Source organism: Rhodnius prolixus, unplaced genomic scaffold (genome assembly GCF_049639745.1).
Source record: "Rhodnius prolixus isolate KJV_2025 unplaced genomic scaffold, Rpr scaffold_14, whole genome shotgun sequence".
In the NCBI taxonomy this organism is placed as follows: Eukaryota; Metazoa; Arthropoda; class Insecta; order Hemiptera; family Reduviidae; genus Rhodnius; species Rhodnius prolixus.
This window is the reverse complement of record NW_027411594.1, coordinates 4,625,544-4,650,945: the sequence shown is the minus strand read 5'-3', so window position 1 is coordinate 4,650,945 and position 25,402 is coordinate 4,625,544. Positions and strand designations below refer to the sequence as shown.

The 25,402-nt window shown below is 36.7% G+C and overlaps 1 protein-coding gene across 1 annotated transcript in view; it reads left to right on the top strand.

Annotated features, from left to right (window-relative positions):
- Reck (Reversion-inducing-cysteine-rich protein with kazal motifs) overlaps positions 1-25,402 on the top strand; it is a 211,021-nt gene that overhangs the window by 37,889 nt on the left and 147,730 nt on the right. Inside the window, exon 2 of the mRNA XM_074123281.1 lies at positions 4,652-4,704. Coding sequence (XP_073979382.1) covers positions 4,652-4,704 — 53 coding nt within the window. The remainder of the gene's footprint in view (positions 1-4,651; positions 4,705-25,402) is intronic.

Genomic DNA, 25,402 nt, shown 5'->3' with positions numbered 1-25,402 from the left:
CACAATGTCACCATGGAGCTCATGAATGAAGCTTCTAGAATGAAAATCTTGCAGCCGGAAGTACTTCATTTCTCAAAAATATATTTCTTCTTCTTCTTTACGCTTTTGATGATTTTCTCCAACTATTTTCTATCTATTTCCGTTCGCGTATTGAACAGATGTAGATCTATAATTTGTATAGAGTATTAATAGGATTTTCCCATAAGGCAATTCTAGACGTGTGGTTGCATTAAGGTTCCTTTTAAGTTGTAATTTAAGGGTAGTTTATGCCTCATTATCAGTTATCAATATCAATATCAGCTAGAATTAATACTTGAGTAAAATTCCAAATGGAACAAAAATATCATTTGAGTGAATGAGCTTCTTTATTGTGCGCTTTTAGCGATTTTATTTTGAGCTCAAATTCCAAGTTTTATATATTCGTACTTTCCGCTAACAGGAAATCATGTAAATTCTTCACATTAGTCCTTTTTCTTTCTTACGTCATAAACTTAAAATATGAAAAACTAGAAATGTCTAACGCCAAAATTGTTCAAGTAAAATTGATTATAATTTTTTATTTTTATTTTAGCATAATTTTTCCCTTTGGTATAATTTATCTTGACTATATTTTTGAGGACTTCTTCTAAAGTACCTTTGGGACTTAACAACCTTAGTTTGTGCGTGTGTGTGCGCGTGCGCGCATGTGTGCGAGAGAGAGAGAGAGAGAGAATAGTCGACCCATCGAAATTCCTAGCGCCATCGATCTTTTTTTTAAATACGAAGAAAAGATGACGTCAGATGTACTAACAGCATCCGGTATCTCCTTTCTCCTCCAAACTTGATGGGTTGATGTTAAAGTAACACGCGGAGGGGGGAATATATACGATATCCCCTAGTACTAAACTACTCTGAAACGATAGAAACTAAGGGTAATTCAGTGTTAGCAAAGAGCAACATTGATTAGTGTTGTTGAGCTAGAGTCTGTATTTATATATGGGTTGCAATTAAAAGTCGCAGGTGTATTGTTTTAGTGTTTGGGTAACCAGTAATAAATGTTAATGGAAAATTAGGTGATGATCTTTGGCGAATTAACCACGCCTACTTCTCTCAATCAGTATAAACTAAATTCCTTTAATTTCTTTAAAAATAAATGTTAACAGAAAAATATGTGCTTCCGCCCTGGTCTACGACACCTAATTGGTGGTTGGACATTAAGTCCTACTACTACTACTACTTCCTGGCCATCCTAGCCCATGAAGGGCCTGGAGATCTCAGCCACAACAGCTTTCCACCGTTCAAGGTCGCTCGCAGCCGTTCTCCAACCGTGCAGGGCCGACCGCCTCAACATCGTCCTCCGCGTCCCTCAGCCATCTCAGCCTTGGTCTGCCTCTTTGGACCATACAACGCTCTTTTTGGAGCCCTTATATGCCCTCCATTCGGTGTATATGTCCCAACCATCGCAGTCTTCCTGCCTTTTATGCAGGAAGACACAATATCAGGCTCACCAAACAGTTCAGCCACTTCTTGGTTTCTTCCTGATTCTGAAGCCTTTCTCTGTCCCCACACAGGTCCAAATATTCTTCTTTCTCACCTGCGTATCCTTTGCTCATCTGCTCGGGTCAAAACCCACATCTCTGAGCCCATAGGTGACAATCGGCCACAGCACTGTCTTATGAAGCCTTATTTTTGCTGCTCTTGACACATTTTTTTTAACTTCTACTAAACACCGTTTGAAGAGCCAATAAGCAACTATTTCCAGCAGCCATTAGTCCAGCAATATCTTCTGTTACTTCGTTTTTTTAGAGGTTAACACTGAACCCAAATATTTGAAATTCCTTACTCCTTCATAGGTATATTCCCCCACCCATAGGTTCCGAAATATCCTCTTTTTTTTTTCGTATGTTTATTTATTTATTTACAAAATATGTACAAAATATTTACAGGAGTACCAATGATGTGTATTCTAACTCCTACACAGTTATCGCATATATACACAGGATAGTAAGGGAGTACAAATTTAATTAGAGGGAAAAATAAATAAAAACCTCCAAAAGGGAAAAATAAAAGGTTATGATCCTAATTATGATCCTATATTATAGGCTAAGTATGTGCTTGACTCTGTTATGTTTGTACTTCAAGTTGATGTCATATGTTCCTGTCTGGCTGTAAATAGGTATGTCAGTGTCATGGAGCGAAATATCCTTCTCTTTCTTGTTACAACCAAATATTTGGTTTTCTGACAGTTAACCTCCAATCCAAACGCTGCTCCATTTCCAAGAGTATCGCCTTTAGCTCTGTTTGGACATTAAGCCTCGCCTCAAAAATGAAGAAAAGGCGATCCCCATAACACATTTACTTTTATCTGAGAAATATGATTTGAGTCAAAAATCTTAGTACATATTTCTACTTTCCCAATTAATAAATTGTATTAATTTTCTTCTCAAGAAATCGTCCAGAAATCGACCAAAAAATTAAACAGGAAATAGAGTTTTCCATGGAGTTGCTGAAAAAAAGAAAAAACAAGTTTAGTTGAAGACACAACATTGTCCCAACAGTTAGCCAATAGTATGACATAGCGTTCGTAGTTACATCCCCCAGCGATCAGAATTAATGTGCTTTTTGTTGTCCACAGCACATTGTGCTCGCTGGTGACGACGTCATGTACTGCTTCTCATATTACAGGCAGTACGTTCCCATTACAGTGGTTATACTACCAACAGACAAAACGCCACTACTGTTACACTATTGTAAACTGTGGCCAAGTCTATGCTAGCAAACGATCGATTTTTGATAGCCGAAGGGCAGAGTTATCATTTTCCGGATGGTATTACCCGTGATTACTTCTACAGTATCCTGTTCTTAGTTGATCTCATCCGTTTACTTGTAAATCTTTTAATTCTTTTACTAGATCATTTGACTTCCTTCATCATGCTATGTGTTCCAGTTTTGTTTTTAAGTTCTTTTATTGCTCGGATGAGAGAGTACTTGCCTGAAACGATTGCGTCGAATCTATAAAGATCGTTTTGGGAAGGAATACGACTTTCCAGGAGACCCTGCTCAGTTACTACTGTTTGAAATTGACATTAATATTGAATTGAGTCAGAATTGATAATTTTATTGACAGCTTGAGCTCTACTTCTTTGTGGAAACCTAATTATTGTTAGTGGACAGAATGAAGAAGGGAGAAACGGCCGGGGCTGTTACCCTTATTCGGCTGGAAGTCTAAGCTCCACCTTGAGCATACTGTATACTGTAGGGATTTGATCATTATTACAGAATTTTATAAATTTTTGTTGCCGATCTGACAGATCAAATACAAATATTTCTCAGGGTGTTATTGTCATCATCAGCAATATGTGAAAAAAAAAAAAAATCATTTTTGTGCTTGAAGGAAATACACCTTTCTTAGGAAAAGTGTTTTCCTTTTTAAGATGATGATGTCTGCCTCGTGTTAATCTATAAATGGCTACAGAAAGAGGTGATAGAACTACTTATTGGGAAATTTAAGGAAAAATTGAGGGAGCCAAACTTAAAAACTTCGTTTCAATAACATATTTCTTTAAAATTTTTATTTATTTATCCTTTTAATGTAATTTACACCTGAACCTAGAGGGTACAATAGGTAAATGCGATAAGTGTGTATGATTAGCGTGGCAGACGTGAATGACGGTCATCCAGTGATGGCCGCCATTAGTCAAGTTGGTCACAGGGCCAACGGCGCCTCAGCCGTCTTCGAGGATTGGAGGATAGCGTAGTTGAAGACAAGTTTGCAGCTAAAGGGAGTCCCAACTCCCAATGAAGTGAGAGTTTTTGGTGAAAATTTTTATATCGAATTTTGGCAAGTTTGGAGATGAGTGGAATTTGGAGATCTGTATGGATTGTGTGGTTGCTAACATACGAATGGAGCGTCTACTATGCGGCGGGAGTATTTTGGATTGGAGTGTTTGCACAGTCTATTGATGGTTGGAAAATTTAAACTGTAATCTTTTCCTTTGATTTCTTGAGCTATCTAAAAAGAAATTTGAAATACCTATCAAACTTTTAGCGAATTTCCTTGAGGGAGTTGTAGATAAGATGGGATAAGCTACTCCCTTGGTACCCAAATACCTCTCTTTATTTACAAGATTACAGCGAGGTATCTCCAAAACTTTTTTAGGGGTCTAGTATTTAGAGTACCGTTTCTATTCTGGGATACCTTAGAGCTGGCTATTGTTCTGAGGGATATCTCTTCGCTAACTGTGCTTAGAGCTTTTAAGTTTTAGAAAGAGTTGGTTTACTTAGTACTGTTTAGTAGCAAGTACCATCCCAGATTGATATATCAACAAATGGTTCCCCATGCTATCTTAAACTTTATAAAGTACGATACAGTACGATAAAGTAACTCAGCAAACTCACAGATAGGTACAGTACTCTTGAGCCCAATCAGCGGAAGTACCGCAATCATGTGAAATCAATCTTTTCACCGGAAATATGTTATTTGAAAAGCTATCAATCAACACAAGGTCAAATTTTAATTCGCAAATAATTAAAAAGATTTCCTCTCCAAATTATTATTTTTTTTTTAATTCTCTCACATGATTCTGTTCTAAGTTTATCTTATATTTCAAACCAACTCTCTGTTCTGTTTTTATTTATTTATTTTTTTAAAAAAACATTTGTCTGTTCGCAGGTTCAAAATGCTGCCTCAAGGTGACTGGCTCTTGCAGGAGTGCCTGCGAACAGGTAGGTCATTTCATTAAGTCTAAAAAATAATTAACCTTTATTTTACTACAATTTATACTTTATTTTGCGAACTTAAAGTAAAGTTCTTTAAAAAAAAAACAAAAACAAGTCAACGACAGGAATTGACGCACAACAATCGGAATACGTAACTAAAGATGTTTAGGTCTTCCGGAAGGAGATAGCTGTAACTTTGCTTGGTTATTTACCCAAGTGTGGTCTGTTACAGAACTTTGAAGCCCATTAATGCCCTCACAGTCCAGCCCTCCAACAGTGTACACTCCTTTGCTTTCACTTAAGTTCGACAGTCTATCTTTGGGATTAACCCTTCTCGTTTTTCTTCTACAACTGTGCTGTGTTTCTTCACAAAAAAAAAAAAAAAGCTAACCTAATTCCATTTCAGGTTTTCTTTTTTTTCTTTTTATACTGCTTTTGTTCTTTTAAGTTTTCTTTTAAGTTTTTCACCAGCTTGATCGGATCAGTTAGTCCTTTACTTTGCCAGATAATATCTTCTACCCTATTGAGTTTTGAACTAGGCAGCCACAATCTAATATTAGGGGATCTCACAGTTACAAATCACGCTTCCTAACCACTAGACCAACACCTGCCCCTGTGTTAAATTAGTATTTTAATACAGGGGTGTATGCGGAGGAGTGGTCGAAACTTGGGGAGGTGATTCAGCAGCTCAAATGCAACCAGAAAATATTCTCTTCACTTTGGCCCGATTCTCAATAGTGTCCAAGATATTTACATTTTAAACTTTTCCGTCGATATTCGCGTTTTTCACCATAAAAACGGCCCTAACTTTTCTATCCTTTATCCTACAACAAATCTGCTTATTTCTTATAAATTTGTTTAATACAGAGCCTTAAAACGTTTCTTATAAACAATGAAATGTTTACTTTAATGTCTAAAAAATTCGTTCTCAATGATTTTTGTTAAAATTCTTTTCTTTGCTCTTTCGTTTGGAATAAGCAGATTTGTTGTAGGTTAAAGGATGGAAAATTTACGGCCGTTTTTATGGTGGAAAACGCGAATATCGACGGAAAAGTTTTAAAATGCAAATATCTTGGACACTATTGAGAATCGGGCCATAGTGAATAGAATATTTTTGGTTGCATTTCAGCTGCTGAATCACCTCCCGAAGTTTTGATCACTCTTCCGCATACACCCTGGGTATATAAGATTTATTTTCAATCAAATTACTCTTGATGGACAGAAATTAGCTCGGAGTTTATTTTTTCTAAAGCGATATTTGTAAAAACCTAACCACTAGTTAGCTAGATGAGGGAAATACCACTTTTCTTTTCACTGTTCTCTTTTTCTTATACAATTCCTTTTTCTTTTGATTTAAGAGCTATTTAATGTGTATGGAGTGAGGTAGGAAAAGTGTGAATGAGAGAGAGAGAGAGAGAGAGAGAGAGAGAGAGAGAATGAGGTGGGGGGTTGGTCGAGTTTTCCATTAAAGTGGATAAACAAGCGATTACCTCACCTCCCAGTCCATTGCCGCTTTTGAAATTTAGAATATCACTTACAGAGATACAGCTTTGTATCGTATGTTTTTTTTCTGCTGTCGTACAAAGAAAAATAATGTTGCCATAGAAATTGTAAACGGAAGTATGTTTATGAGAGGAAAAATAAATTTATTAAATTCATTAAAAAAAAAGAGAGATGAAAATGTGAAATTTTCATAGGAATGAATTTGATAAATTTTCTTCTACTTGTTCGATGATGGTAAAGTTCTTCGATAGTAAACTTGTACCTGAAATCTCTTTTTCTTAGGATGCTTGACTTACTAAAAAATTTACAAGTCATTAAAAAAAAAGTTCCTTAAGTTTTTCTGCGAGGAAATTGAAAAATATTGATTTGATTTTCTCTGATAAATGAAAATTTTATAGGGAATTGGATTCCAATGAGGCATCTCACAGCGTATACCAATTTACCTTTTATGACCAGGATCATAGATAAATATGATTTTCTTTCGGAAAAGTTTGTCTTAGATCAGTCAAGTGCAACTTAGCCAAGACCTCGGGTCAGGAAGCAAATATCACATCAAATCGCCTGCCGGATTTTATGTATATATGAATAAAATTGAATGTGAACTGACATTAATCAGCGCGTTAGCGCTATAAGTAACAATGATAACCGAGTAATAAATGATAAGGTAACGAGTGGAGAAGTTAACTCCAGTGGTAACACTACCAAATATTAGATGGTTAGTCCACTCTCTTCACTGGAGAGGAGATCACGAGGCCACTGTCTTTTAAGACGTCTTGTCCGGGTTAACAGGAAGAGTTCTTGAAGAAAGATTTTGGAGTTAGAGGATTTATATGAGACTGTATGTAGAAGTGGAGTTTTCTGTATCGTGTTTTAGCAACTTCGGTGATTAAAGGAATTTTAAGATCAGTGTGTATAGTCCAGGTTGGAGCGTGTACAATAGTTCGCAGTATTTTAGATGGAAGAGATTGAATCCTTTTGGAGAATGGAGCGTTTGGTTGAACCCCACAGCTCTATTCCACACGCCCAGATGGGTTTCAAAATAGAAGTATAAATATTAGTCTTTTGTTGTCCAGAGAGAGTGTTTTGATCTATCGTCTAAGTAGTCTTTTAAGTAGTCGATAGCTTCTGTTTAGTTCTGTTCTTTTAAGTCTAGTGTGGGGGGTTCCAAGAAAGTCTTTGGTCTAAGTAAAGCCCAAGGTAGCCGGGCATTTATTATATATGGAATAAAATTTATAATAAATAATTGCTCGTGGTTTAAGTTTGGGATATGGATCGACCATTCCCATTCCAAATTGACTAAATAAAATACTAACCTATATAATTATTTCCATTGTATATATTCTATAATAATTAGCAACATATATATATATATATATATATATATATATATATAATCTATATAAAATTTATATTGAAAACAAGTTAAAATATCTTTAAATTTCTGAGGTCCATGTTTAGTAAGATTTGAGAATTGTTACAAGGGCCGGATCCGGATGTTGCACATGCCTGTCTCAGATAAAGTTGAAGATACAAATATTCCTTTATAGTGCGGAAAGTGCACTCTTTTCTCACTAGTGCGGAATATTGTGACTCGGAGTGAGAAAATTGATCGATGATTATTGTAAGAAAGAGAAAATCGTGTGCCTTTCCCGGCCATCTGTGGCTCTTCTTAGTGGTTAGCTAGATTTACTTCTCGGATCACGGCCAGTATTTTTACTTCCATACTTCACAGATAATTTTGAGATTATTATTATTATTATTATTTTTTTATTTTTTTTTTGATAACTATTCCCCTCAGCTGTGGGGGGGTTTAAAACTCTTACATTGAATAATAATAACTGTATTCCGGTGCCATTGTCGGGCAACTGCACAGGTTGGTAAACATATGTATGCATGGTTAATTAACATGCGGTTAGTTTCGTATTGTTTCCTCGTTGAATATTTAATTTATGTTGGTCACACTCATTATTATGTGTAGACATGAACAGGTGGAGTTGGAGGAGGGGGGTTAGTAAGAGATAGAATGAGAGGGTGCGAGAGAAAGAAAGAAAGAAAGAAATACGTTTATTAATGTCCTGGGACATTAGTCCCTTAAGGACAACAAAAAGTATATACATAAATTTAATAAACTAAAATTTCTCTTCTGAGTTGCTGCCAAATTAATATTTACAATATATACAGAGTAAAACAAAAAGATAAAAAATAAAACTAAAATTCCATTTCCGTTTTAAATATATACACAAATAAATACATAAATAAAAATGTTAACATAAAAGAAAAGAATAGGTCTACTGCTTACAATATAATAATTATATAATGATAATAATAACATTAATAACAATAATATCAATAATAATAGTAATAGTGATAGTGATAATAAGTAGAGGAAAACATGACGAAATAAAGATAATAATTGGAACAAAGAAGTAATAATAGTAATGATAATAATAACTTTAATAATAAATCACTGATTTAGATAACTTTTGATAAAATGTTCGTATAAATGAGGTTTAAACGTATTGACAGACTTTGCACGCAAACCAATCGGAAGTGAGTTCCATAACCTACAAGCTTTTAAATAAAAAGAATTTTGATAGGTTGCAGTCCTAGGTGTGGGCGTGTACAACTTTGTATCCACTTGTCGAGTGGTCCTCAAGTGTAACTGTTCTTTGCTACTAAATAGTGAATACAGATAATCTGGTGCTCTATTTTTGAACAGAAAATAAATAAAGGCACCTAAAAAATATTGCCTTCTGTATTCAACATTTAGCCAGTTCAGACGATGGTAATAAGGAGTAATATGTTCATCTCTCCTGACATCAAAAATGAAACGAACACCCGAGTTTAGAGCTCTTTGTATCCTTGTATTCAGTTCTGAAGTCAGGTCCAAATAAACAAGACAGCAATAATCTACATGCGGGAGGATGAGTGTTTGAACCAACTGCTTTCTTAGTGACACAGGCAAGATTTCTTTATGGTACTTCAGTTGATACAGAGCTTTGTTCATTCTATTGACAACATCACCCACATGATTATGCCAAGTTAAGGTGCTATTGAAGGTAACTCCCAAAAACTTAGCAGAATCCACATAAGGTAGATCAATGTTACCAATTTTTATCCTAGAAATATTGTTAAAATCGATGCCATTAACAAATCTAGAGCTACCAACCACCATCGCCTTCATTTTACCGGCATTAAAAGATAAATTTTTATCTTTTGCCCAATTAAAAATAGAAGCGACGTCATCATTTACACATCTGATTCCATTCTCCAATTGATCAAAAGGAATATGAAAATAGAGAATTAAATCATCAGCGTAAATGAGATGCAAACAGTTTGAGATAACTCTAGAAATATCACTAACATAGATAGAGAACAATAACGGACCCAAAACAGAGCCCTGCGGCACACCAGAAGCAACATTTTCCCATCTTGAGCGAGCACCATTCATTCCAACGACACATTGTCGCCGAGACGAAAGGTAAGAGAGAGAGAGAGAGAGAATTCAAGTTGTTTGTTGATGATGACGATGGAGGCGGAAACTAGTTGTACTTTATTTTATATTAAATATTTCAAGTAGGCATTGTTAACGCTACAACTAAACAAGTTTTTTTAAAAAACTCAAATTTTTATTTTATATAAGGCGCTTCATTTTTTGAGCTGAATGGCGTCTGGAGCTTTCTTTAGTGCACTGCACGTCTTTGGGCAGTGCTTTTTCGTTATAGTCCATCATTGGCCAATGAGCTTGTAAGAAGAAACCTCTAGAAAGAGGAAATCTAAAGGCCAATAGTTAGTTTCGAACCCAGAACCCAGTTAGTTCCTTCCCCTCTACCTGTTTTAAAAAGGAAGTTTGCATATTTTTTTTGTGATAAGTTATCACTGGAATTACATTTGAGGACTCTTGATTCTGAAAAAGTTATTGATTTCTTTACTTATTTTTATTTGAATCATTTGTACGAGGGTCGTTTGAAAAGTCCGTGCAAAGTCAGAGAGATAGCACCACTGGCGAGGTTATGTTTAGTTAGTAGCATCTCTTGGAAGAACACACACCAAGTTTCAGCCAGATCGGTCCATTTCTTTGTGTTTGGCATTCGTTTGAATCGAGGAAGTCGAGTGATTTTCAAAAAATGGACGAAAAAGAATTTCGTGTATTGATTAACCACTATTTTATGAAAGGCAAAACGCCTCAGGAGACTAAAGAGAAGCTTGATAAACATTATGGTGACTCTGCACCTTCGATTAGAACAGTTTATAAGTGGTTTCAAAATTTTCAGAGTGGCCATATGGGCACAAGTGACGCTGAACGTTCTGGACGCCCTGTTCGAGGTTACTACTCCAGAAATCATTGATAAAATCCATGATATGGTGATGGATGACAGAAGTGTGAAGGTGCGTGAGATTGCTAGTGCTGTGGGCATCTCGAATGAACGGGTACATAATATTTTGCATCAACATTTGGACATGACAAAGCTATCCGCATGATGGGTGCCGCGATTGCTCACGCTTGACCAAAAACGAAATCGTGTGAAGTGTTACAAGGACGGTTTGCAGCTGTTCCAGAAGAATCCGCAGGACTTTAAGCGTCGTTTCGTCACTGTGGATGAAACATGGATACATCACTACACACTTGAGACCAAAGAACCATCTAAACAATGGGTTACCAAGGGGGAATCTGCGCCAAAAAAAGGCGAAGACCGTTCCTTCGGCCGGAAAGATTATGGCGACTGTCTTTTGGGATTCGCAAGGAATAATCCTCATCGACTATCTGGAAAAGGGCTAAAACTATTACAGGTGCATATTATTCATCGTTATTGGACTGTTTGAAAACCGAGCTGCTAGAAAAACGCCCACGATTGGCCCACAAAAAAGTCCTTTTCCATCACGACAACACACCAGCTCACACCTCAGCAGTTGTGGTCGCAAAATTAATGGAAATAGGGTTCCAACTCGTTTCACATCCCCCCTATTCTCCAGACTTGGCTCCCTCGGACTACTATTTGTTCCCCAAATATGAAGAAATGGCTGGCGGGAAAAAGATTTTATTCAAACGAGGAGGTGATTGCAGAAACAAATGGCTATTTTTCAGACTTGGACAAATCCTATTATTCGGAAGGGATCAACAAACTAGAGCAGCGTTGGACGAAGTGTGTAAGCCTAAAAGGAGACTATGTTGAAAAATAAAAAAGGTTTACCCCAAAAAATTAAGTAGTTTTTATTTTTGCACGGACTTTTCAAACGACCCTCGTATAACTCGATAATCGGAAAATCGCGTCGGAAATCAAAATCTGAATAAAATCAAATCGGAAGATCGTTCAAATTTGTTATTCCGTATAGTTGACGCCAGGCGGATGCTGTAATCAAACTTTTGGTCAAAATTAAACAAACTGCAATTGACAATTTACTGAAATTACAGTGATTTTTTTTTTGTTTTTCTTTCTTCAGAGCGTAATTCATGGGTGTTCTCATAGAAGATTTTCTGTTTATAAAAATAGAAAACGATAAAAGAGCGATAACGATTTTGAAAGGTTCGTTGATTTATACTAATATAGCGGAAAATTATTTAAGCTCACGCGGAAAGAGTGGAAGCTAAGTAAACGTAAGCGGATGAGCGATTAATTTCTATCAGAGATTTATTACGTAATCTATTAGCTGTGGAATTTATATTCGGAGTAAACAAAAATTCTTAAAGAAGGAAAATGCAGTGTTGACAGAAAAGTTTTCCATGATGAGAAACTGCTTAAAGCCACCACCAGCCTCCAGTTCCGGTGGCGGGAGTAGCTAAAGCAGTTTTCAATTAGTTCACCTAAGAAAGTGCTACAGATTTGTGTTAGTTAGTACCATTATCCTTAGTTAGTAGTTGCCTATTTAACTTACTGCGTATATTGGCGGACTTTTCTTGCCGGGAATGTTCATTCAGTCTGCAGTCTTTAGTAGTCATGCCAATAACGTTCTGTTATTATTATTTCTTATCCATAGAGTCATTCCATGTCAAATCAACACGGGGTCTGAACCTCACCATCTCGGATTTTCTTGAAATTTGGCACATGTGTACTATTGGTATAGACTTGGAAAAATATGAAATTTTACTGTGATATGTCAACTGGTTTATGAGTTACAGGGCTGTAAAGTTGCCAAAAATGGGCTGAAAAACAGGGAACCCCGTGTTTTTGAATTACTGTAGAAGCTTTCCTAATTGAGCCACAGACTTGGGATTGGTGTCATTTTATAGCATATATAATGCCCTTTCCTGTGATATGCGACACCATATGGGTTAGAATAAATAAAGTTTGTTAAATTTAAATTTAAAATTTAAATTTTTTAAAAAGTACATATTTTAAAATTTTAAAATTAATTCCATGAATAGCTAGTATTGTTATGAATCACTGGGCAAAATATTAATTTGGGACGACAATGGCTTCATTGTTAAAAAAATTTAAGACTAAAGCTCCTTTTCATGGAGAATATATTTTAATAAAATTAAAGTAATAAATAAATTGAAAATAGTAATAATGAATCAATGAATCATAATTAATAATTATTAAGATTTAAAATATTGATTTTGAAATCATTTTTAGAATTAATTGTCAGTGTTGGGTCGCAAGATCAAGAAAAAAACTGGTAGCTACCGAAATGTACTTCTGGCGCAGATCTGCTAGAAAATTTCCCGAAGAGAAAAAGTAACGAATGATAAGATCCGGGAGGGATTATGAATGTCCAGAAGTCGGTACAACGTAGAAGTTATCTGTGAGAGAGAGAGAGAGAGACGACGTCCAGTGGTTTGGCCATGTTAAAAGAATGGCTCCAGAAAGATTACCCCAAACTGGTTTTGGATTGGGAACTGGATGGTAGAAGGAGGAAAGGCCGCCAAAGATTTGCTTGGAGGTCTGTACACGATATAGACATGTCAGGCCATGGATTGACGGAGAGTGATGCCGAGGATAGGGTTTATTGGAGAAAAAAAAAATTTGGCGAGTAAAACCTCAATTGTGGGGAAATTCCTTAGAAAAAAAAAAAAAAATCTAACCTCCTCTTACGTAAGAGAAATTATTACGTTCGTATCAAGAGTTTTGGAAATGCTCTTCTAGGTATAAAATATTTCAAAATAGTAATATGTGTGATACTCACACAGACTTTCTGTTCACTCACATTCAGCATCCCCCAGGGATACAGGGAAGTATTTGGAAGAGAAACTATTTTCAGCAGTTAGGGATGCTCATCTCCTGATACTTCCAATACTTTCGCCAAACAAATTGAGAAGCTTTTACTAATTGATAAGAAAGAGAAGATTAGTTCCTGGAACTGTCCAGGTACTGCAGAAAAACCACAGATAAAACAGGGTGTCGGCAGTTAGTATTGGGCAACTCACGTCTCCTCTCCTGATGATTTGAGAATGGCATCCCAATTTTTTTTTTTTTTCATTATTAATAAATTCGCAGCAAGAAATTATTATAAATGTACAAGTGAAGCATAAAAAACAAAACGAAATTGTGAAGAGCTTCTCGAAATTGAGGGAATCAAACTCTCCAGTGATGTCCTAGAAAGAGAGAAAAGCGCCCTCATATCCAGTGGACGTTTCTCGACGCCACGCCTTTCCTACTATTCCAAAGATATCCTCCTATGTTTGAAGAAGTGAGGCAGTTTTAACTCTCCATCTTTGGTTACTACCATACTCTCTTGGAAATACGCAAGGATTGGGAAGACGACAAATTGATAACTACTCCCTGGTGCCAGTTATCCCTCTGGAGCAGACCTATCCCACTTCATCACCAGCGAGTAGATTGAGATAATCATTTCCTGATGTTTAAACACCTCTTCCTCTCTTCAAGACTCTGCGTACATATTACTTACCAACAGATGCAGGCCTTCTTCTGCGCCAACTATCTGCAGAATTCACAAGCCCAACTTAGGCCAGGAATATGGTGCACTTAAGGCTCCTTTCTCGACACATTCATGCCTGGGTCTAAGCTCGGCTTTGAGCCGGAGTTCCGCAATAAATTCGCAGTGACATACCCACTGTTGGGTCCATGTATATTGTGGGAATTTGATTGTCAGGCTTGGATGTCCATTTAAATCGACTAAAAACTCTCTTTAGAGCCTCAGGAAAACACCTCATTTAAAAGTGAAAAAAAGATACCAATTTATTTAACAGAAATGACAAAAAATGATTTATAGAACATAAATATAACGTTTAAGAAACATATTATTATGAATTATTGGCATCAGAAAAATATTTACTACTTATAAATAACAAGTTGGACTTATTGTGAGTTCAGGGTTTTTGGCAGGGTGCCATAGGTTGCATTCCCCCAAATAACTTAGGGACACCAGCGCGCACGTATATGATTAGTTTCTAAAAAACTAGACCGCCCAATGGAAAGAATACTGGCAACAGTCAGATTGTGTCCCCCCACTGGCACCAATGGCAGTCAGTCTCATTATATCCGGCGTCTTCTTTATTTTTTTTTCTCTCTCTTTCATTTTCTGTTAATCTGTTCGTCGTAGGTACGAAAAAAGTCCTGTGTGGGTTCACACCAGACTACAGGATCTAGATATCTCATTGAACATCTCCGGGATGAGATATCAAGATGAGCAAAATAATAGACGTCTAGCTTTTACCAGAAACGCATTGAGACTTGTGGTTCGCTCTGCGTTGAGAACTCTAAAATATTCCTCAGGGAACTTAGAGATTTACAGGTGATGACAACCCTCAGCTCTCCTTTAAAGTATCACTTCAAAAAAAAACATTGTGAGGAAAAATTAAAAATAAATATAAAAAAAATCTACGAGTGACTTTTAAATCTATTGACTCCCCCCAAAAAAAATCAAGAAAATGCTCATTAAGTAGCAGAAGAAAGTCAGGAAAAGCCTCTGATCCCAAAAATGCTTCTCCCTCTCCCACTATAAGTGAGAACAAAAAGTGAGTACCCAGTTCTGGTAGGATTAGCCAAGCAGTTTAGAAGCAAGAATGTCCATGGAATAGGTAGGATGCTGTACGTACTCGTATAAGCCAAGAATCAGTTTATCACTTCCAAACCTCTGGCTTTACCTAGAACTCACTAACTTGTAAAGCAGCATGCTGTAAAGTTTTCCCGGTACCAATAAAATCTTTTATGAAAAAATAATAAGACAATAAACTTTCTGGCTTTAATTTAATTTTTCTTTCTCACCTTGTGCAATTTTCTTACAATTCGTGCATAGTCGTAATTGGGAAATTTATAGACTTTCGACAATCTGGTTTTTAGGGTTTGAACTTGTATAATACAAAATGATTTTGTGGTTCAGCTTCTAATAACTCTAATTTTTACTTCTATTAATTATTGCTCCTCTCTCAGTTAAGGGATCAATGCCTCTTTGCGTTCTTTTAGAGCCAATAATATAGTAAAATAATATAACTTTGGTCTTTTTTCAAAGGTTTATCCTAATTTTCTTAGGAACAAAGTTATATCCATCCCATCTATCCTCCATAATGGACCAACAGGACCCAAAACTCTTCCCACACCCCAAATTATTTCTTATTGAATGAACTGTTTTAATTGGGCACATTCTCCGACCCCCGACCCACACGTTAAAGGTAGTATGGCTGACGTTGTGTAAAGTTTGAAACTTCCTTTTTTAGAAATATCATCGAACAATTTTCTATAAACTTTTCCATCTTTTGTGGCCTTCTAAATCGATAACAGTTTTTATTTTCACCAGTAAATATGGGGGTTGCGCCAAAAAAAGTAAAAACGCTAGCCCGGGTTAAGGGCGAAGTCAGAACTATCAATTTGATAATGTCTTTTAGTCTGTAATTCTACGTCGCGATAATTGTTTAATTTAGGCACACAATGTGTTTGAAGTATTCGAGGTCAGAGAGAATTATGGTACTCGTATTGGGCGATATTCATAGAATATACGTGCAGTATGCATTATACATGTGCGGCGAAGAATATTTGATCGGCTTGGCTATATGCACATTAGATGAGGTAGTGTATGATTTGGGTGTGTAAAAGAGGAGAGAAGAGAGAGATGATTGGCTGAGAGCTTGCATATATTTTAAATGCAATGTGGCCCCCCCTCCTTCCTGCTTCAAAGTGATTTTGAAGTGCTTTAAGCTTCACTCTGACACATGCACTTTAACTATCTTCTCTTACTTTTGTTTTAATTCCTGCTTTGCGGTTAACCAAAAGCTTTAAGCTTTAATTACCACGCCATATGCCGCCATTGAAGAGATGGAAACAGTTACTAAGAGACATTCTCATGATATTCTCATATTTCTACTTTCTTCAGACATGGAATTTTTACTACAATAGAAAAAAAATTAAGTTATTAAGTTATTTTAAAATTATATACAAGAATTGCTGTTCATTATTTTTGGTGACTGATTCATAGTTTCAATAGAATGAAAAAATAACGGCTAGTTTTCAGTCGATACATTTATTATGCCGAGCTTTCGACCTAGGGACTAGGTCATCTTCAGGGCTAGTTTACAAAGTAATATTTTTACATTACAGGGTTGGTGTGTCTTCTGTCTTGTCTGTTCATGGACTGTCCATCTTCTGTCTGGTCAGTCCATGAACAGACAAGACAGAAGATACGCCAACCCTATATTGTAAAATATTACTATGTAAACTAGCCCTGAAGATGGACCTAGTCCCTAGGTCGAAAGTTCGGCAGAATAAATGTATCACGACTGAAAACTGGCATTTATTTTTTTCATCCTATATACAAGAAGATCTTAAAACACATAAATCACGCCACTTGACCTAGGGAGGCAAAGAAAACGAATTAACATGGTGCGTTCATAAAGAAAAAGGGGGCTGCACATTTTTAAAGCCTCTACTTAGTAACTTTCAATTATATCTGGAAATTTTGATTTTAGTAAGAATTCCTATTTTTTTAAAATATATATCCAAGTTGCAGGCATTAAAAGGCGACCATGTGGACGAGAGAGCGGTACGAATTCATTGATTTGGCCTAACACTTCTTAATTATAGCATTTTTGATCAGATGTTGCATTGCTCGGAAGCTGTGAAAAAAAAAATCATTCTATACTAAAATAGAAAGCCCTTTAATATTAATACTAATATTTATTAATACCATAAACAGAGATAACCGGAAATAACCTAGTTTTGTTTCTAAATGGGTTTCCGTTCATCAGAAGTTCTTCCACAGAGATGTTAATCTCTTGTGTCACTTGTACCAATATCAAGAGGATCTTCCCTTTTTATTTTTTATTTGTCTGTCTGTTCATTACGAACTCAATGCTTCTTTCTTTAAATTTCTTAAAATAATTATCAATCTTCATCTTTTTCTTTATTCATTTTTAAATTTACACCTCCTAATAATATAAAATTAGTAAATATGATCATACAGCATCACTGTCAGATACAACATAAAGAAGTAGCCATTTCTAATGGTGGGAATCTCCTATAATTTGATGACTGTCAATTGAGGAGACCACAGGAGCTTCAGCCAACCTCTAGGATATCCCTGGGATATTTCTAGAGGAGTTTAGCTGCACGATAAGAGGATTCGTGTGGGAGTGATTTATGGAAATGTTGGTTTGTACCGGGAAAACGGAATTAGTTTTTTTTTTTTTTTAAGTAGGGTATATATTCAGAGATACCAGAGTGGCTAGGCGATTTTCTTTTGGAGAATTTTAAACTGGAGAAACTGGATTCTTTTGGGATTGGAGCACTTTCTGCAGCCTCCCACAGCTCAATGTCCAGATAGTCAGGACCATAGTCCTGTTTATCTGTATTTTGACGCCAGTAGTCTTGGGAGTATTTTATGTCAGTTTGTTTTTTGTCTTTTTTAGTTTACTATGAGTGTTAGGGGGTAGTGGTGGACACGCCCCTTAATCCATTTTTTTTTTTTTTTTTGTTAAAATGATGTCATTAATTTTTCAAATTCTGCATTGAGATCGTGTTCAATTTTTGAATTTGAGTTCTCGACCTAACCCCACACTAGACTTAAAAGAACAGAACTAAACAGACGCTAGCGGCTATAATAAAGACTCTTAGACGATAGATCAAAACGCTCTCTGGACAACAAAAGACTAATTTATACTTCTATTTTGAAACCCATCTGGGCGTATGGAATAGAGCTGAGGGGTTCAACCAAATGCTCCAATCTCCATAGGATTCAATCTAAAGACTGCGAACTATTGTACACACTCTATTTTATGTCTCCAACCTGGACTATACACACTGTGACCTTAACATTTCTTTTATCATCCAAGTTGCTGAAAACACGATACAGAAACCTCCACTTCAGCCTGCAATCTCATATAAATCCCTCTAGCTCAAAATCTTTCTTCTAGACAACTCTTCCTGATAACCCGGGCAAGACGTCTTAAAAGACAGTGTGGCCTCGTGATCTCCTCTCAAGTGAAGAGAGTGGACTAACTATATAATGTTTTGTAGTGTTACCACTGGGTAACTTCTCGACTCAACTACTTCCACTGTTCACTGTTATCATTGTTACTGATAACGCCAACGCGCTGATTGTAGCAAAAATAAACGCCAAAAATAAAATAAAAAGAGTTCCCGCCAAATTTTTATACACTCAAGTTATTGGTTGTCAGCCATTTTATTACGAACAGTCCATTATAAATTTGACTTACATACGGTTGTTGACACTTACTGAATTAAGAGTTCTGGACACAACATAGGATTTGGACCATCTTCTAATCTATTAGACCCAATTTTTATGTGTGGGATCTTTTCAAAATGAGATGCAAGTTGAAGAAACAAGCCAAGAATCCTCTTTCACTTAGATTAATATTCAACTACTTCGATCAATATGTCTCCTATTTTTTGTACCTTTATTAGGCGATTCGACGTTCCCCTTTATCCTATACTGTTCCTTTAAGAACATTCCAACCTAAAGATATTAAAACCGCTGAACTTTGGTTCTACTCTAACTACCATCAATAATAAAGCAATAATTTTTCTTGCTGCAACTCATAATGGCGACCAAGTCTATCCACTATTGCATTTCTTCCTCAAAAATTCTAAAACCAACCGGCCGACAAATGTGGAGGTCTGAAAAAGTTGAAAACACTGTGCCCTTGCTTTTCCATTTCACTTGCACTGATCGCCGAACCATCTGTGTTCGGGTACCATTCCTCCATTGCTTTTTTTTTTTTTTTTTTTGGGCGCCGGCACCCTTAGTTCGATATGATTTGTGAATGAACGTAAATTTTATGCCCTACGACAGATCAGAGATTTGCTACAGCACATAGTCTAAACTGAGGGCCAGTGGATCACCCAACGTTTCCTGTCTGAAATCCGCGTTTCGCAAACAATACCTTGAAGCCCTTATTGGATAATAAGTTCTGTATTATACAATTTATAATTTCTTTTTTAAGAATAAGAAAAGCTTTCTTGGTATAATTAAGCTCCAATTATTGTAAAACTTTAAATTAAAATTTTATTAATAATTGAATAAGGATTAACTGGGATTACAAGTTTGTTAGATGGGGGCAGTAATTTCAGACGTTCCCGATTTATCGGGCTAAGTAAACACCAGTCGGTTGTGAAATTGGGAACCACTTTCCATTAAAGCATTACCGAAATTGGGATGGAGGATTGGGTGCATTATTGTGATTCTCGGCTAAAATCAATAAAATAAAATTTCTCTCAGTTTTTCTCTTCTGTCCACTTTCTCCAGCCATTTCTAGCACCTGTTCTCTTCTCCGCTGGCATTATTCTCATAAATATCTCCTTAAGCTGCTTACTTTAAATAACATTAAAGAATTAATTTTTTTAGTGCTTATCTTAGAATTTGTAAATTCTCTATCTCTTGAAGAGGAAATATCTTTTTTAAACACTTTCAGGATTTTCTCTGACATTTCTTGAAGGATTTTTTTGTTTGTTGGATGAAATCAAAGAGATTATCCAGCTCTGAGAAGATTTTTTTTTTTAGATTTTGGAAAGACGGGGCGGGACCCTATCTCCACGGCACCGCAGCCACACGAGGCTTATTGTGCCTTCCCCTTAAACCTAGTAGGTGAAACCTCCCCTCCTAAGAAGGTCGAGAGCTTTCCCTACTAGTTCCTTCTGCGCTGTTATCTCCTTTGGCCTCAAGGTTCCAAAGATGTCATAGCGCAGTCTCTCAATTGCAACGCAATCGAACAACAGGTGAGAGGCCGTTTCCTCCTCTTCCTGGCACAATCTGCACAAAGGTTCCGAGCTAATAAGCCCTATCTTGTGCAGGTGCTTTCTGAACCTTCCGTGCCCCGTGAGTAGGCCTGTAATCAGAGTAATCTGATTCCTGCCTAAACCTAGAGTCACTTTAGTTCTTTGTTTGCACAACAAGGGCATAACCCTCTTGCTGTGTTTGACCCCTGGAAGCATCACCCAGTACTTTTCGTGTTCTCTCCAGATCCAGTCTCTGAGAGCCTCACGAACTGCACCCCTAGTGATCCCCAGGACTGGTTCCGGACCAGTGAAGGGAGTATTAGCTCCATTCCTGGCCAACTGATCAGCTATTTCGTTCCCCTTGATCCCCACATGGCCCGGCACCCATTCCAATCGGAGTTTGTTGTGCCGAGCCAGTTGATCTAGGGCCTTTTTACATTCCCAGACCAGGGAAGAGGTAATTCTGAAGGAAGAGAGAGCCTTCAGTGCCGCTTGACTGTCCGAAAAAATGCAAATTTCCCTATTTCTAAGATCCATTCGCAGATTTTCCCCAGCGCAAGCTCTAATGGCAAAGACCTCGGCCTGAAATAAAGTAGCGTATCTCCCAAGAGGACTCTCAATGAGTGCCTTAGGTTTAGCCCCATACACTCCAGCTCCGGTCCCACAGGCCATCTTGGAGCCATCCGTAAACCACATGACTCCCTTCTGGCACTGTTCGGTCCAGTTTACCCTCCATTCATTCCTCGATCTGAGGATCACCTGAAACGGAGTCTCGAAACTGTATCTAGGACAGACACTGTCCCCAACCATGTCTAATACTGGCAAAGGGTCGACCTTGTCTGTAATTTTCACATGCCCAATAGAGGAGCTAATGCGCCTCCATTGTCCATTCCTCACTAGTCTGTACGCGCCAGCTCTTGCCTCCGCTTGAATGACAAACTGGAGCGGAGACAACCCCAGCAGTACCTCCAGCGCAGCCAGCTCTGAGAAACTCAACTAGTTAATCAAAACCAAAAACGTCTGATCAATGAATCGATTATTTTTAAAAGGTTTATCATTTTTTCCGTTATACAATGATTTCCCTTTAAATTTTGAGTATCCTCTTGTATTCTTTCACATTTATCTATAAGATTTCTCAAGGAAGTTTATTTCTTAAGGGGGGGAGTGGGGTTTAAAGTTAAGATCTTCTTTAAAGTGTAGCTTCAGTTTATGGTACGGTCGTAAAAGTGCAAAGTGCCCAATCATATTTCGTCTTGCAAGTATATCAAGTGAACCGGAAAAGTGTTAAGTCCCCGTACAAGTTACCTGCAATTTTCCAGAGACAGTCGCCAAAAAAGGGTTTTTCATTTGGGGATTTGGGGATGTAAATTAATGTTTTTTGATTATCACTTCGGTTTGAAAACGTTTTCACAGAGAGGTTATAAGGAAACTGTGACGTTGTCACGATTTTCCATAGAGTTAATATTGCAGTGGAAGTGAACAATGTCGGAGGCTATCTCTTTCTAGTACGAATTTTAAAATTAAAGTTCACATTTTTTGTGGTAGAGGGAAGCACATTGTTAATAATTTTCCAATATTATTGTTATATATTCGCGCCAGTACTTTTATGAAGGTGGAGCACCTTAAACGTGTAGATTAAGAGGGACAGTTTTTTAGCATGGCTACTTTAGCATAATGTTGGCAAGATTGACTGAGCTGTACTCTGCTCTATATTTGGTGTGCAGCGTGCTTACGCTGCAGCGTGTTCGAGCGGTCCGCTCTGTTGCTATCCTCATGTCATTTATCATGATACAGTACTCGTTCATCGAATTAACACTGGCAATGTTACTGAGTGGGGGCAGGTGACCCACTGGGTGGGAGAGAGGGGAACCAACGTATCCTTTACACCAGACATTCTGGAATATCACCAACCAGCCAGCCTGCGCGATGAAGGGCGAATTCCCCTGAATATAGTATGAGCTAGGTTAAAACACCCTCCTCTATCTTCACCATAACCGCTCTTAATCGTGATTATCCATCGGACATTTTGCATTTACTTGTAAGAATTGTAGATACTTTCGATTTTCGCCATTTCTCCTCTAGAAATCTTCTAAAAAGCACTCGTTAACTACAAACGGAAGAAAAGTTATGCCCAGTTTCAGTCATATTTTATTTGTATTAATGCCAAGCTTCGGACTTATGGACTAAGTTATCTTTAGAGCTTATACTTAAGAACCATTACATTTAATACGTACGAGGTATGGCTATTAAATAACGAGACTGTTGCAATAAAACATTTTATTTTAAATTTAAACATATTTAGTTATTATCACCTTCAATATACACCCCTCCCCTATCCCTACAACGCTCCATGCGAATTCACGATTGTTCGAAACAGTGATGGAAGTCTTTTTCTGTCAGCTCCTGCATGACGAGTGCCGCTTTTTCTTTCACAGCTTCAACGGACCGTGAAATCGTGTTCCTTTTAATGCAGATTTGACTTTGGGGGAACAAATAAAAAAGTCACATGGGGCCAGGTCAGGCGAATAAGGCTAGGATGGCCTAAAACTGGGATGTTGTAACTACTTGGCTAGAAACGTCTTGACAGGCGCTTGTCTTGATGGAGAGAACCTATGAATGGTTCTTCCACAAATCTCGGGTCGTTTTTTCCTTACTCTTTCACGGAGTTGAGCAAGCACCTCACGATAGTAATGTTGATTAATTATAATCGATATTTTCATCCGTTTTGGAAGTGGAAAGGCGACCTGGGCGGTCATCATCTCCGACGTCTTCTCGGCCATCTTGGAAACGCTTGAACCGTTGAAGAAAACTTGCGCACGTGATAAACATTCTTAGCCATAAACTTCTTTTATTAAGTTTTAGTAGCGGTTTCACCAAGTTTCATGTGAAATTTCACGACAATTCGTTGCTCTACTACATTGTGTAGTATAATGTTTTCGGCAAAACGAAACTAACACCTCTTACACAAACGACGGTTCCGGTCAGACAGATTTCTCTGTCAAACACGTGAGACACGCTGCAATCGAAAGAGAAGGCTTTACGCTGCACAGTTGTCGGTCGTTAAGATTAGGCACATGCATAGTTCTTCTATAGCAGCATCAGTCTCTTTATTTAAATAGCCACACCTCGTAATGTAATCCAGAAGCAAAGAAAAGTTGAGAATATTGTTTATTATTTAGGGAACAAAAAGAGAAAAAGAAAATTAGGTAAACCTTTAATGTAAACTGCCAATTTGATTGTTTGCACCAACTGTTTGCAATCGATCAGGTAGTGGCTGAACTTTACCTCCAGATGTAACATTCAGTTCTAGTTAGTTCATTCCAAGTTTTTATTTATTTTCATCCCCATTCTGTTCATAAAAAAAGGAAAAAGAAAAATCTGTTAAAAGTGAATTCACTTCATTTTCCATTCAAGCAATATTTATTATTGTGAAATTTTCCTCGTGCAAATATGTTTTCCATGTTTTCCTACTCTTCGTATTATGAGAAAACTCTTGTTATAGAGCAAACATTAGAATATTTATTTTTCCCGGAAATATTTCTTTGTGAAAACACGGAAAAAAGAAGTAATCTTGTCAAATTAAACTGTGTCTGTCTGTCTGTCTGCCTGTCGGAATGTTTTGTAACCACCATAACAGGTTTTAACAGGTTGATATCAGTTTATGTGAGGGGGGGGGGGGAAACTTGATGTGGTATTCTCGAAATGGCGGAAAACGGAAAGAATCTTCACGAAATTATTACTTCCGGTGCCACCATTCTCACAAAATCAAAAATCTTCCATCTCTTCCAAGAAGTTGCCTTTAATGGGGCGTTTTCCAAAATTGTATTTATTTTATTTTTATTTAAATTTTATTTTTACTAACTTTACACTCGAGATGAAACTGTAGATTACACCGAAATGACACCTCTTCAGTCCTCCAGAGAACTCTTCAGATAAGAGTAAAAAGTTTTTGAAAATAGAAATGATGGTAACTTGCAACAAAGGGCAGCCCAAGTTAGTGTAAAGAAATTAAAGTCAATAAAAAGACTTTCAAAAGTAAAGTGATCTTAACTTGATGTTAGACTTAATAATAAATCTTCTTAAATATTGTATCTGTAACACAATGGAGTCCGACTCTGCTCAGTTCTTATAACTTACGTCAAGTTGGAACTTAAGTTGAACTTTTTAAAGCACTTTTGAAAGTCCTTTCTACTACTTACAAAGGAAGATATTAAGTACGTGCAATTAAATTTATTATTGTCGTTTTTTATTAAGATAATTTATTGTGTCTGTAAGTAAACGGTTTTTAAGTTCACGCGGATTTATAAAAAAATCGATTGAAAAGTTTTTCCGGGAAAAATCACGCGCGCGACACTTTTTTTCAAACTTTTCATTGTTATTTCCTGCAATTAGCTGTAACTTTACTTTTTTGTTAAAAATCTTTAATTTTGAAATATAATATATTGAAATGACAGTTCAGTGGAATGTCTAAATGTAATCTATGATTAAAGAAGTAACAAATTAGATAATTAATGATCTATGTTATAGATTTGGCTTTGAAATTACAATAGTTCTATGTATAGACAGGGATTTTGAAATGTTGGCAAGCCGTAACGTCCATAATAGTACTCTGGTTTCCATCCTCCATTCTCTGGTTACCACCGACCAGCCCTCACTGGTTACCAGCAACCCCAATCTCGCATTCTACACGTAAACTCTGCTTCTGAAATTATCCAAACACAAATTAGTAATGCAATACTTAACGGCCATTGATTTATGTTTGTAACAATATAATTTACAACCAACGTTTCAATGCAAACTTCACCTCTCATCCCTTAGCTACTCATCAAGATAGAATCTAGTTCAATCAATCAATTCAATGAAATTATTAAATTTAAATCGATTTTATTTAATATAAATGTATACTCTTAACAAACAAGGTAAAAGGAAGTCCATTGTGATTGGATCAATGTTTTTTTATGTAACTTCTCGAAATCTGTTTGATCTATGTCTTTAAAAAAAGGATGTGCCCTACATTTCAAAGAAAATTTGATAATCTAACTTTTATTGGAAAAAAAAGAAGAGAAAAATTGTCA